This window comes from Pelophylax lessonae, assembly GCF_965119305.1.
Source record: "Pelophylax lessonae genome assembly, chromosome: 2".
In the NCBI taxonomy this organism is placed as follows: Eukaryota; Metazoa; Chordata; class Amphibia; order Anura; family Ranidae; genus Pelophylax; species Pelophylax lessonae.
The window spans coordinates 722,851,093-722,865,972 of NC_138769.1; the positions used below are offsets into that span (position 1 = coordinate 722,851,093).

A 14,880-nucleotide genomic window follows, 5' to 3' on the forward strand; every position below is an offset into this window, starting at 1 on the left:
TTAAAGTCATGCGTTTTTGCCGCAATTTTGACTGGACTTGAAGCAATGCCTAGGTCTTCGGACCTCAAAACGCATTAAAATCGGGACTACTTTGAAGTCGTTGCGACTTGAAGTCGTACAGATATGAACGGTACTCATTGGAAATGGAGTATGACTTGTCATGTGACTTTGCAGCCCCAAAACGCAAGAAAAGTCGCACAAGTGTGAAAAGGGCCTGAAGAAGAACTCTGACGTCAGTTTTCTTTTTCAGTGTTCTGTCCCCCAGGGGGAGAAGGCCATCTCTTTGCTAGCTATTTTGTCAGATCGCCCTCCTCTCCTCACAGCCATCTGATGGCAAAGAGATGGCTGCATCATACCTGGCACTTGTCTCCGCTCCAAGCACTTGCCGGAGACAAGCGGACCCTAGAGCAGTGATGGCGAACCTTGGCACCCCAGATGTTGTGGAACTACATTTCCCATGATGCTTAACTATTCTTGTTGTGCGACATACTGCAGAGTGCATGAGCATAATGGGAAATGTAGTTACAAAACATCTGGGGTGCCAAGGTTCACCATCACTGCCCTAGAGGAATGCAGAGGGGAAAAGGGCGTGTCAGCCACCCGTCGTCCTCTATTCCTCTTGCTGCCTCTTTTCTTGGGCAAGTCTTTGGAGGAAAGGCAAGTTCCAGTTACCAAGCAGCCATCTCCTTGCTATCTACGTTTTCGGACGGTGGTGGGGAAAGGAGGGGCACCCTACCTACTTTACTAGAGATGAATTTATCAATCTGTGGCTTGTTGCAGGAAAGGTAAATTTGACACAGCAAATGTCAAACAGATTTATGATGCCATTTTATTGTGGTTGTCAGTTTGCAGCGCTGCAGATATACAAACCAAAGAAAACAAATCACAAACTCATGTAATAAAAATATCAAAGAAAAATGTGAGTTCCAGTGTTGTTCCAATATTAAAGTTGTGCATTCATGCATTCCATGCATAAAGGTAAAAAACCCATCTGTGTGCACCATCCCACCCCAGCCCCCCTAATACTTATTTGAGCCCCCTCTCGAGCCAGCGATGTCCACGAGAGCCTTGCCTTTCTGGGGACTCGCACTCCTGATTGGCTTTTGACAGCAGCGGGAGCCATTAGCCAATAACAGCCAGTGAGCCAATCAGGAGACTGAGCCATGGCTCCATGTTTGAATGGATACACACAGAGCCGCGGGTCAGGAGCGCTCCTGCTTTGGTACCCCCAGAGCGAGAAGAGGAGGATCCGGGCTGCTCTGTTCAAAACCATTGCACAGAGCAGGTAAGTATAACAGTTTTCAAACTTCTGTCTAGTGTGGAACTCTGCTTAATTATGCACTCACCAAAGACATGCAAAACAAACAGCAAATGACAGCTGATGCTCTTCCCCAGGTGTAACAGACAGGGACACCACATGCGTCCCTCCACCAACATATGCACTCACCAGAGATAAAATAAATGTGTAAAGATAAATAAATCCTTCCCAGCTCCTCTTGTTACTCGAATGATGGTATCATCCAGGGAAAACGTCATGCTGCAGCAGAGAAGAGGCGACTCACAGCTCTCCCGCAGATTATCAGTCCCTGGCTGTGGGTACGGCACCCCCGCGCTCCAGCAGTCTTGAGTTGTGGACTGTTCCTGATGTAATTAAGCCCAGATCAGGCTCCATAGACCTGGAACAGTCCACTGCTAGACTACGGGGGAGTGCCGTTTCCGTTGGAACCAAGGATCTGGTGAGTATAAGCTTTCTCCTCACCCCTAGACAAAATGAGCAGCTGACCCGTGCAGTGCGCACCCTGCCCAACTGCATGGGAAATGTTTTATTTATTTTTTTGCCCAATATTGGGATTTAGGGTTTTTTTTTTTTTACCTTTTTTTTTTTTTTAATGCATTCCCTAAGGCAGTGGTCCTCAACCCTGGCCTACAGGGCCCACTAACAGGCCAGGTTTGCAAGATAACTGAAATACATCCCAGTTGATATCATTTGCTGCTCAGTGATTGCAGTACTCTAGCCTGCAACTCCCCAAGGTAATACTTAAAATCTGGCCTGTTAGTGGGCCCTGAGGACTGGATTTGAGGACCACTGCTCTAAGGTTCTGAATCCAGGGTCCCCCCAGTCCCCTCCCCCCTTACACTTACCTGAACCTGATCTCGATCCAGTGCTGTGCACGAGAACAGTGACTCTCTCCCTCCTCACAAGGCAGATTGGTAGTAGAGAGAGCCATTGCTGTCAATCAAACCCTGTAACGAAGGAGTGGGTAAAACCCCCCTGTCTGTCTCTATTGACGTAGGCAGCGGAGATCAGGAGCCTACAAGATACTTTCTAGGGGGGTACTTGGAAGGCAGGAGGAGCCAGGAGTGCCAGTGGGGGACCCCAAAAGAGGAGGATTAGGGCTGCTCTGTGCAAAACCATTGCACAGAGCGGGTAAGTATAACTTGTTTATTATTTTAAAAAATTAATTTAAAGGTTTAGAATCTTTAAATTCTCATGGGCAGTCATTGCTAAAAAGAGTTGAATTTTTTAAATATAAATTGCATTTTCATGCAGGCTTTGAGCAGTAAGATTTTCTCTTTTGGTTAATGAGATTACCAATGCTCATTGTCCGGTTCATAGTGAAGGAGCAGCTAGAAACTCTGGAGGGGAATTATTTGGGCTGATTACTAAAGTAGTCGATAATATTTTTACGCAACTTGTTTTTTTTTTTAATTATATATATATATATTATTTTTTTTTTTTTACTATTCCCTTAATATGTCAAATCACATCGGAAGCATTTTCACAGGATTGGGCATTCAAAGCTAACAGGAGTTTACCTTTCAGATGAAAAGATGAATCTTTGAAAAGAATATTCACATATGTGGCACATTCACGGTGAAGATTCTTATCTTTTTTTTTTTTTTTTTTTTTTATTTATTTTATAGTAAATCAGCCTAATTGCCTCTGGAGTTCCTAAGATTAAAAAAGGAGCTTATGGGTAAATCAGACATACCTAAAATATCCATTCTGGGTAAATGTAAGCCACCTTTGAAAGATAAGTGCACTTAAAGCATATCAAGCAAATTTGCAAATATAACTATTCATTTTTTTCCTTGCTACTGCTGCCCACTGTGAGGTATGTTGAAATCTGCAAGTTTCTAATATTGCAGATTGCCTGTGTGATGCAAAAAAATGTGCTTACGTTTTCTGTTCATGATAAAAGAGAACATTTATCTGCATCCTCATCTTTGTATCTCCTAATCTTTTATACGGAATAGCAGTGGTGATTAGAACAGCCAAAGGGTTTCTTCTACATGCCTTATCCTCCACTAAGGTTTTCTATGCTACTGGCTGTATCATTGTGACTAAGTACCGGTTAGTTTATACAAATGATTTTCATTTCAGGACTGCAAGTTGCTTGCAATGGTTCAGCCAGGTATAGGAACAGATTAAAGTGTAAGTCCAACCTAACACTAAAATCGCTGCATCTACAGACCTCTATGATCTAACACTAACCTATCTTGCCCTTTTTTGAAGCCGATCTGACCCAATCCGATACTTATCTGTCAGCGGCGGCTTTGCTGTGTAGGCGGGTGCAGAGGACACATTCGACAACGGAAGCCCCATAGTAAGTCTATGGGTGACATCACTTCCTATTCATTTCTCAGCCGTTGTCGGTGCTCTAAAATTTAGTCGGACCTATGAAAATTCCGGACCCTCGTCACTTCCGGTGACGCTACGTCATAAGCCAGCTGATGCGAGCCCCGGTGCGCATGCGCACAAGGCATTTTCAAGGTCCGATTAAATTCTAAGACTTACGAACAGCTGAGAGGAGGAGGGGCTGAGGTGGGACGCACACATCGCTGCGGGATAATGTTACAACACCGCCGCGTCATCGAGCAAGGAACATGTTGCAGAGCTGACTTAGAGGAGGCGAGAAGGAAGTGAATACTCATACTAAATTGTAATGATAAAAAAATAATAAGAAATACTAAACATTTTTTATCATGACTATTTAGTATGAGTATTCACTTCCTTCCCGCCTCCTCTAAGTCAGCTCTGCGCGGCGGTGTTGTAACATTTTCACGCAGCGGTGTGTGCGTCCCACCTCAGCCCCCCCTCCTCTCAGTCAGCTGTTCGTAAGTTTTTTAGAATTTCATCGGACCTCGAAAATGCCTTGTGCGCACCGGGGCTCGCAGCAGCTGATGGTGACAGCGTCCCCCGGAAGTGACGACGGTCCGGAATTTTCACGGGTCCGACTAAATTTTAGAACACCGGCCGTGTCCTCTGCAGAGCTTCCACCGCTGGAGACCAGATCGGATCCGCTTCAAAAAAGGTATGAATACTGATTTTCTTCTTTACAGGGTTAGATAGGTTAGTGTTAAATTGTGGATGTCTGTAGATGCAGGGATTTTAGTGTTAGGTTGGACTTACACTTTAAAGCAGAACTGAACCCTCCTATCCTTTTCATCCCTGGAAGCTGCCATCTTAGCCTCTGTCTGATCCGCAGTTGCCAAGCAGTACATGTATTCAGTTATGACTCCCAACTTTTTGATGGTTTGACATAGGGGAACACCGATCCGACTTTTCTAGCCCCGATACCTGGCTTTATGTACCTGCCGATACCGATCCCGAACTACACACATACACAATATGCATGCGGCTGCAGTACAGAGCAAAACCGCTGCTTCCTGTGTATGGCTCCTCCATTCACAGGCGGAGTGCATCTGATATCACTTCGCCTGTGAGACGGATCTATACAGGAAGTAGCGGCTCCGTGCAAGTAAAGGGACGGCTGAGCCGGGACTCAGCAAAACCGGATCGGCCCGTGGATCGGTTAATTTTACCGATTCCCCCGATCCAGCTATTTTGGCAGTATCGGCGCCGATATCCGATCCTAATATCGGATCGGTGCATCCCTAGTTTGACAGTTTGGTTGCGAGCAAAAGCAAATGTTACAGCATGCTGGGAATATTACAATGAAGCTGTTCAGTGGGTTTAGTTGTGCTTTAAAGCGGAACTAAACCTAATGATTTAATGGTTTTCCAGTACCATTGCATCCAAAGCATGCCATGAATGCTAACTGTCACATTTGCTTGTGTTCTCAACTGAACTGTCAAGCCAGGAAATGGCTGGAGTCATAACTGATCACATGTGCAGCTTCATGGCAAATGCAGATCAGACAGAGGCTAAGATTGCGGCTTCCATTGCTCTAAAGAATTGGAGGGTTTAGTTCCGCTTTAATAATATTTTCAGAAACCTTCACTTTTACAGTTGCAGCATCTGGGGATTTGCCGATACTGCGCATCATGCCTTTTATTTTTTATTTTCCGTGTTTGATTGTCTTCCATCTCGCAGATCAGATTGCAACTCTGGGACACGGCGGGGCAGGAACGATTCCGCAGCCTCATCCCCAGTTACATCCGTGACTCTGCAGCCGCCGTAGTAGTTTACGATATCACAAGTAGGTATCTAATCTTGACAGCTTGTTGACGGTGTGTTTTTTTTTTTTTTTTTTATTTTCTCTTCCCTTCCCCTCTTCTGCTGCACCGGCCGCTCGCACTCCCGTGTTAGGTGCGGCTGCAGCTGTGGGACACGGCAGGTCAGGAGCGGTTCAGGAGTTTGATCCCTAGCTACATTCGCGACTCCACTGTGGCAGTTGTTGTTTATGATATTACAAGTGAGTGTGGACGCCGCATCTTCGCCTTTCCTGTGCCGTCATCTGCTCACCGTCACCGCAGCGCGCTCCTGTTTATAACGGACAGTCCTACCTGACAACCTGTTACTACAATTAGGTCTCCTTTTTATAAAGCTTATATTTTTAAGGGCCAATTTTTTAACCAGTATTACCACCCTCATGCAGATTTTTTTTAATTTTTATAATGAGGTTTCTAATTTTATTATTTGCTGTGTTTTCAGGACCAAACTTTATATAAGCATTTTGTAGGTGTGCCCCCTAGTGGGATTCGGCGTCAGCCATATCAGCCAGTGTGCTTTATAAAAAGAAATGCAGATTTCTGCCTTATTTCAGATCGCTTCCTGGTGCTCACGTGACTGCTCGCTGCTCTCCTCTCCCAGTCTGACAACTACAGTGGGAGGGGCCGAGAACTCCCACTGGCATCAGTCGGGAGGAGGAAAGGAGAGCAGCAAGCAGTCACGTGAGCGCCGGGAATCGCTCTGAAATGAGGTAGAAATCGGCATATTTAAAAAAAATAATAAAACCACACAGTGGGGCACGTAACGCTATTTAACACAGGGGAATGTATGATCATGACACAGTTATAATAGCAGTGGGAAGGGGCAGGGAGCAGAGCGGCACTGACACAGCTGACAGGAAGGAACGGAGGGAGGGAGGAGAAGAGGACAGAGGAAAACTGCGGAAGATGGAGGCACGTAATCTGACCACGGTGTCAGGGCTTATGCAGCCATGATAAACCATGGTCATATTATGTTATGCACACTCAGGAAATATGAGACAGTTTATAAAGTCTGGTTAATAATGAATCAAGATTCATATCATATTCATTATCTCTGATGTTCAAGCTGAAGAATCAGACTTCTAGAAAGTAAATCTAGCTAAATTTTTCACCCTTAAGCCTGCACAACTTTTAATAGTTGAAGACTGTTTGACTCAATTTTAGCAGCACGCACAACTAGTCTTTCCTTCCCCCTCATTTGGCTTGTTAAATTTATTCTAGAAACATTTTTAAGACTTTGTTGAGCTAAACACTGTATTTATCAGGCCTCGTGCACACAGGAAGTTTTGCAAACTGTGTCTAAAGGGTCTAAAGCTTTTACAAGCTTTCAGGCGCGTTTACAGGCGTCAAGAACTTGAGCGTCAATTCATTTCTTTGGGAAGAATAATAATTTATTCTGACCATTGAATTGATTAATTGCTCAAGCGCTAAACGCGCGTAGCATTTAGGCACGTTTAGCAGCATCAGGCGTTTTTTTTTTTTTCTGCCAAAACTCTGCTGCTCCTGGACACACTGGCAGTGGGTTTTGCTCTTGAGTTCATTGACGGACACAGCTCCTGATCTTCATAACCATTGGGTTATACTGCCCCCTACAGGAGTAGAACACTAAGCAGAAAAAGAATCTGGCTATGCCTGTGGGCAGTCCCAGGGGGTATACTCCCTCTCCCTGCTTTAGGTATTCAGTTTTGTTACAAGCAGTGTCAGAAAAATTACAATTCCACGGAGGGGTGGGTGCTGTGTCCGTCAATGAACAGAGAAATGGCTTTTACGGTAAGTCAAAAATCCCATTTTCTCTTCTGTTCGTTGACGGACACAGCTCCTGATCTTCTTAACCATTGGGACGTCCCAAAGCAGTGTTAAACATGAGGGGTGGGAACAGCAAAAAAAATTCCCTAGGCTAAACCGTAACCAACCAGACAATAAGAGCTCAACCAGAACAACTTGAGCCCACCTGAAATAAAACAATACACCCTAAAAGAGGATCAAGTCCTTTTATACAACAGCTTTCAAAACCTTGCGGGCAAAAGAAGCATCCGCAGATGCCAACACATCCACTTTATAGAACTTTGTGAAAGTGTGCACCGACAACCAGGTAGCCACCTTGCAAACCTGTGTCACTGACGCCTGATGACGGAAGGCCCAGGATGCACTAAGTGCCCAAGTAGAGTGCGCCTTGACCCGGAAAGGAGGAACCTGACCCCTGATGGAATAGGCCTGATTAACCGTCTGTCTGATCCATCTGGAAGTGGTTGCAGAGGAAGTGGGACAACCCTTTCCAAGGCCCATCTGACTCCATAGCTGCCAGGTACACCCTAATTGCCCAGACCACATCCAAGGCATGCAAGGCAATTTCCTTAGGATGTTTCGTCCTGGAACACAGGAAAGGCAACACAATGTCTTCATTCAAATGAAAATCAGAGACATCCTTTGGAAGGAACGACGGACGAAGAACCACCTTATCTGTGAATCACCAAGTAAGGGGAACGATAGGATAACGCCGCCAGTTCCAACACCCTGCGCGCAGAGGTGATAGCCACCAAAAAGTCCACCTTCTGAGACCGCGTAAGCAAGGGAATCTCCCGAAGATTCCCAAAGGGAGGCTTCTGGAGATGGCAACAGAGACCGCAATGGAGGAACGAAATGTTGGACACCCTGAAGAAAGGTACACACCTGGGAGAGTGTGGCCAAGGGTCATTGGAAGAAGACCGCCAATGCCGACACCTGGCCCTTGATTGTACTCCAGGCCAATTTCTGTTCAACCCCCCGTTGAAGGAAGGTCAAGATCCGAGCCACCAAGAAGAAGCGAGGATGAACCCTAAGAGACTCACACCATGCAATGTACGTCTTCTACATACGATGGTAGACCCTCCTAGAAGTAGATTTCCTAGCTTTTAACAGCGTTGGAATTACAGACTCAGATAAACCTCTATCCATCAGCACCTGGCGTTCAACAGCCAAGCCATCAAAGCCAGCGACTGTAAAGAAGGATGGAAGATTGGTCCTTGGAATAGCAGATCCTCCCTGAGAGGAAGCTTTCAAGAAACGTTGGCGACCAGCCGCACCAAATCGGTGTACCAAGCCCGGCGAGGCCAGTCCGGAGACTCTAAGATGATCGGAAGAAAAAAATAAATCCATTTAAAAGAAAAACAATTGCCAGGACCAGAGATCCCAGCAAGGAACTAGGGCCTTATTCCTGACTAGGCAGGTCAAGTTTTTTCCAAACAGGACAGCCCCAAACAGGAGATCCCCTTGAAAGGGGAGATCAGTCAAGGCCTTTTTAGAAGTGTGGTCCGCAGACCAGCATTTTAGCCAAAAGACATGCCGAAGGACCACTGCCAAAACAGAGAGCCAAGCCACTTGGGGAGCCGCATCCAAAGAGGCATCACAGATAGACTGCAGCCCCTGGACCAGCTGGTCCGCCAGCTCAACAAAGGCAGGGGGGAACTGTTCTCCCTCCAGGTCACGGTGTAAAAGCTTAGCCCACTCAGAGTTTGTGACACCAGTGCAATAGTAAATAATGGCCTCAGTGCCAGACTAGCCAGAGTGTACAAAATGCGGGCCACAGCCTCCGCCTTCCTGTCAGCCGGATCCTTAAAGGCCGGGGACTCTTTACCGGGATCATGGTTGCCTTGTTCAATCTGGAAAACCAGAGGGTCCACCACCGGTGGAACAGTCCACTTCTTAATAAGGGACTCCTCATAGGGGTAACGCCCAGTAAATCGCTTAGGGACCCCAAGGGGACTAACATCTAATCCAAAAAAATAATTGCGCTAGGACACAAACATAGTTGTAAATGGTGCAAAGTCCAAAGTACAAATTCTGAGCAGCTGGCACAATGTCCTATTGGTAAAGGATAATTATACAAATTAAAATAAAATAAAATAGCCACGCTCAGAGACAATAGATTCCAATTGATCCCCCAGTGAGATGAAATCAAATGATGTGAAGGTTAAACCGCCGGTGTATCCACCACCAGGAAAGTAGGAAACATGCAGCCTCTTGCCAGACGGTCCAGATATACAGCATTCAAACAAGATATATCAAGTAGAGCGGACATCAATCGCAGATGATCCAATTAAGCCAGCCAGCGAGTACAATCCACCTTTGCCACTCTGGATGGCTTGTGAGTGCCAAAGGTAACCTGTGCCTCCGTCGCAGCTGCATCCTCCATCTTCAAGGTCTCATGCACAGATACAATCTAGATCCAGTCTAGCCAGCATGCACGCACAGGCCTCAGCACCGTGCTAGGTCGGCCGCGACATAGCCCCACTGGACGGGGCTGGCCTGCGAGTTAAACGTCTCGCAAGAGCGCATACAACTTTGCCTCAGCCTGTGTCGCAGCGTTCCTCTTGGCTGACAGCCTCCCCTTTTCTGATGGTGCAGTGGTCTGTCGGGAGCAGTGCCCACCCTGTTCCTGATATGGTAAGTAGCTGTCCCCCCCCCCCCCCCTAACCTTGGAGGTTTTTGGGGTAGACGTAGGCCCCTCTCTGGGGCGGTTGGACCCCCGGGCTTCCCTCACCTTCCCATGCGGCCCCCTCCTCCTCGGTGGTCCTCTGCAGACTTGTTCTCCCCCATCTGCCCACACCCCCCCCCCCCCCCCCCCCCTATGGGCTGGCCATACCTTTTATAGGTCGGTCTGGGGTGTTGAGCTGGCAGTTGGGGGAGGGGGGAGCGCGCTGGTGACCAGACAATCGACTTTTGGGAGGGGGCTGTGCCTGGTGGGGGCTCCTGCCAGGGCCACACTTCCTGCTGTGATCATGTTCAGTGCTTCTGGTTCCCTCCTGGGCCCCCCAGGAGCTGCCTGGGGCCGCCATTTTCTTGGCCTTTTATGCTGTGGATCAGTGACCATGTTTGTGTAGGCTCAGCGGCCATTTTATTGTAGTTTTTCATTGAAAATAGCGGCCGCCATGTTATTGAAGCTATAGGGGTGTTGATTTCATCCCTCCTCATCCCCTAGTGCTGACTCCTGGATCTTACTCTTCCTGATCGCTGCATGGTGTGCCTGGTGCTGTAAGTGCCTGATCGGTGGTGGTGAGTCTTTTTGTGGGGTTTGTGTGGGTCCTCCTCTTCTCTAATGGAGTCCCTGAAGCACATTTTGCCACCTGATCCCCTCTCAGAGGCTGCTGGGCCCTCCAGGTCCCACCAATTCCTGACTGCACTGACAGTGGTCCTGGAGTCCTTTGTGTCCAAGGTGGATTTAGTCCTGGGAAAACGGGCTAGCAAAAAGCGTCCCCCGTCTTCCCCTGCTTCATCTGTCTCATCAGATCCTGAATCTGATTCGACCGCCACGGATGCGAGTTATCCTTCTGGGTCTACGTCCACGAACCTGCGTGCTCACATAGTGAGGATGATTCCTCTGCTCTTCTAGCCACGCAATGGTCATTGGAAGAAGACCACCAATGCGCTGGTGGATGTGCTGTTTGTGTCAGTGCATGAAACTTTAAAGATGGATGATGTAGCTGATGCTGCGTCGGAGGCGCCGGTCCCTTTTTGCACCCACATGCCCTCCAAGGTGGCGAGGGTGTTCCCCTTTCCCGCATACTTTAATAATATTGTCACTAAGCAGTGGAGTTGTCCAAAATGTACTTTTGCGGTTCCTAAGCGTTTTGCGATGCAGTATCTTTATGAGCATTCCTTCCTTAAAAAGTGGACGGTCCCACCTGTAGTTGACTCGCTTGTTTCCAGGTTAAATAAAGCCACCCTAATTCTGAGTAAAAAGCCCTGGCCTTTAAAGATCTGGCTTTTAGGAGGTCGGAGGCTCTGACCCGCCATATGTTCACTGTGGCTGGTTCGGCACTTAGGCCCATACTTTAGCCCTGGTGTCACAAACTCTGACCGAGTGGGCTAAACTTTTACGCCAGGACCTGGAGGGGGAACAGCTTCCCCCTGCCTTTGCGGAACTGGCAGATCAATTGGTCCAGGGGCTACAGTTTGTCTGTGATGCCTCTTTGGATGCGGCTCCCTTGATTTCCAGACTGTCTATCTCCACAGTGGTCCTTCGCAGCGTTATCTGGCTGAGATGCTGGTCTGCAGGACAGACTTCTAAGAAGGCCTTAGCTGATCTCCCATTTGTGGGGGATCACCTGTTTGAAGCTTCCTTGGATGACATCAAGGGCCTCACAGGGGGGACAAGTACTCTTCTTCCGCAGGCTTCCAAGGGCAAGGAGCCCCATCTTAGATGGGGGTCCATTCTTCTCGGCTCATAAGAGGCCTTTTCATCCCTCAGGGTCTCAAGACAAGGGATCTAAGCCTTTCAGAGCCTCCACCGAAGGTTCCATGAGGACCTGGCCTGGCAAGTTACGATCGGGCTTTTCCAGACCTGCCAACAAGGCTTCCTCTGCATGAAGGGGCGCCCTCACCCGTATCTGGGGTGGGGGGGGATGTCCTTGTTGGTTTCCGGATCCGTGGACCTCCCTGGTAAAAGACAAGTGGGTCCACTAAGTTATTCGGTCTGGCTACAAGATCGAGTTTCGGTCTTATCCTCCGGAAAGGTTCTTCCCTTCTAACCTGCGCTTGTCCCCAGATCGCTTACAGGGTCTGTTTGGGGCAGTACAAGACCTGTTGCTTCAAGGGGTGATTGTCCTGGTTCCTGTTTTTTACTCAGACCTGTTTACAGTTCCCAGGAAGGAAGGCAAGGTGCTTCCAATCCTGGAACTCAAGGCGCTAAACTGCTTTGTGTGAGGGCAGAAGTTCAGGATGGAATCCATTTGCTCGGTGGTGGCATCCCTGCATCAGGGGGATTTTCTTGCCTCTATCGACATCAAGGACGCTTGCCTTCACATTTCAATATGTGCCGATATCCAGCGCTTCCTCTGCTTTGCCATGGGAGAGGAGCATTATCAGTTTGTGGAATTACCTTTGGTCTCGCCTCTGCTCCTCAGGTCTTCACAAAAGTGTTAGCCCTGGTGCTAGCATTGTTACATTAATGGGGGATCGCGGTTCTGGCCGTAGCCAGAATGGTCCTTCCTCTGGACAAACTCCAGAAATTGCAGGCTGCGATTCATCTTCTGTTGTCCAGCAGATGGTCATCCCTCCGGACTTGCATGCTGGTGCTGGGCCTGATGGTGTCTACTTTTGAGGCAGTTCCATTTGCACAGTTCTATATGAGGTACCTGCAAAGGGAGCCTTTGTGGTCAGGAGTAGGGTACCTTTTTGGCAAAATGGGACAAGACTCCGTAGTCTCTGGAAATCGGATCCGACGGAGCCGGGGAACGAGGGAGTCCCTGATATGGTTGTTTTGTTCACCGGTGCTTCGGCTGGGCAAATCCTTCCTCCCCTTGTATTGGACAGTGGTCACCACTGATGTCAGCCTGTCCGGCTGGGGAAGGCATCCTCAGCAAAGATTCTGCTCAAGGGATCTGGACTCTGGAAGAGTCCAGAATCCTGATCAATGTCTTGGAACTCCAAGCAATCAGACTGTGCCTGGAACATTAGATGGATCGTCTTCAGGGATGTCAAGTGCGCATTCAATCGGACAATACCACGGCTGTGGCTTATGACGATCACTAAGGGAGCAAAAAAGGTGTTCTGGCGGCTCTAGAAGTAGCCGTCATTCTAAGATGGGTAGAATGGTTCATTCCAGCCCTCTTCGCCGTATGCATTCCCGGGGTGGAAACCTGGCAGGCAGGTTACCTCAGTCAGCAGGGGTTGGAACAAGGGAAGTGGTCCCTTCCTCTGGAAGGGTTTCATCAGTTGTGTCTCCGGTGGGGCATCCCCGAGGTGGATCTGTTGGCGTCTCGGCTCAACAGAAAGGTGCAGAGGTTTGTGGCTCGGTCAACTGATCCTCTGGCGGACGCCACAGAGGCGCTGGTGGCCCATAGGGTCAGTATCGTCTGATGTACGCCTTTCCTCCTCTCAAGCTTCTACCAAGACTTTTACACAGGATCGAGGCAGAAAGGATTCCTATCATCCATAGTGGCTCCAGGATGGCCTCTCCGAGCTTGGTACGCCGATTTGGTGCGGCTGGTCTCCCGACGTTCCTTGGAAGCTTCCTCTCAGGGAGGATCTGCTGTCCCAAGGACCAATCTTCCATCCTGCTTTACAGTCGCTGGCTTTGACGGCTTGGCTGTTGAATACTGGTTCTGCTGGATCGAGGTTTATCGGAGTCGGTGATTTCAACGCTGTTAAAAGCTAGGAAAATCTACTTCTAGGAAGATCTACGAAGATCTACCAATCGAACCTGGACGTCTTACATTGGGTGGTGTGAGTCTCTTGGTGTTCATCCTCGCTCCTTCTCGTGGCTCGGATCTTGACCTTCCTTCAACGGGGTGTTGAACAGAAATTGGCCTCGAGTACCATCAAGGACCAGGTGTCCGCTTTGGCGGTCTTCCAACGACCCTTGGCCACACATTCCCTGGTGCCTCTTCAGGGTGTCCAACATTTGGTTCCTCCAGTGCGGTCTTTGTTGCCACCTTGGGACCTCAATTTGGTGCTTTTGGTCCTCCAGAAGCCTCCCTTTGAAAATCTTAGGGACATTCCCTTGCTTATGCTGTCTCAGAAGGTGGCCTTTACCTCTGGGCGCGCAGGGTGTTGCAACTGGTGTTATCCTGTCGGTCACCTTACTTGGTGATTCACAGAAGTCAGACTCCTTATTTGTGCTCGCGGATGGTCCTCTGCGACCATTTCTAGATGGATCAGACAGACGGTTAATCAAGCCTATTCCATCAGGGGTCAGGTTTCTCCTTTCCCTGTCAAGGCGCATTCTCAAGCACTTAGTGCCTCCTGGGCCTTCTGTCATCAGGCATCAGTGACGCAGGTTTGCAAAGCAGCCACCTTGTCTGTGCACACTTTTACAAAGTACTAAAAAACTGTATGTGTTGATATCTGCGGATGCTTCTTTTGGCCGCAAGGTTTTGCAGGCTGCTTTGTAAAAGGACTTGATCGTGTTTGAGGGTGTATGTTGTGTTTTATTTTGTTTGTTTTTTTTAAGATGGGCTCCAGTTGTTTTGCTTGAGCTCCTGTTGCCTGGTTGGCTTCTGTATAGCCTGGGGAATTTTTTTGGTGTTACCACCCCTCTTATTTAACACTGCTTTGGGACGTCCCAATGGTTAAGAAGATCAGGAGCGTTGTCGGTCAATGAACGAAAGATAAAATGGGATTTTTGACTTACCGTAAAATCAATTTCTCTGATGTTCATTGACGGACACAGCACCCACCCCTTTGTGGAGTTGTAATTCTTCTGACACTTCTTGTAACAAAACTGAGTACCTAAAGCAGAGGTGTCCAACCTGAGGCCCTCCAGATGTTGCAGGACTACATCTCCCATACTACTCTGTCAGCTAAGAGGCTGGCAAGGGAGTATGGAAGATGTAGTCCTCCCAACATCTGGAGGGCCGCAGGTTGGACAACCCTGACCTAAAGCAAGGAGAGGGAATATACCCCCTGGGACTGCCCATAGGTATAGCCAGATTATTTTTCTTCCTA

The 14,880-nt window shown here is 48.2% G+C and overlaps 1 protein-coding gene across 2 annotated transcripts in view; it reads left to right on the plus strand.

Moving 5' to 3' along the window:
• The window catches only part of RAB6A (RAB6A, member RAS oncogene family), a 94,093-nt gene that overhangs the window by 58,970 nt on the left and 20,243 nt on the right, over positions 1 to 14,880 (plus strand). The window contains exon 4 of one of the 2 annotated variants that reach the window (XM_082245261.1): positions 5,555 to 5,660. In XM_082245261.1, coding sequence (XP_082101387.1) covers positions 5,555 to 5,660 — 106 coding nt within the window. Of the gene's footprint in view, positions 1 to 5,338; positions 5,445 to 5,554; positions 5,661 to 14,880 lie in introns of both variants that reach the window. The other variant, XM_082245260.1, reaches the window with a different exon arrangement.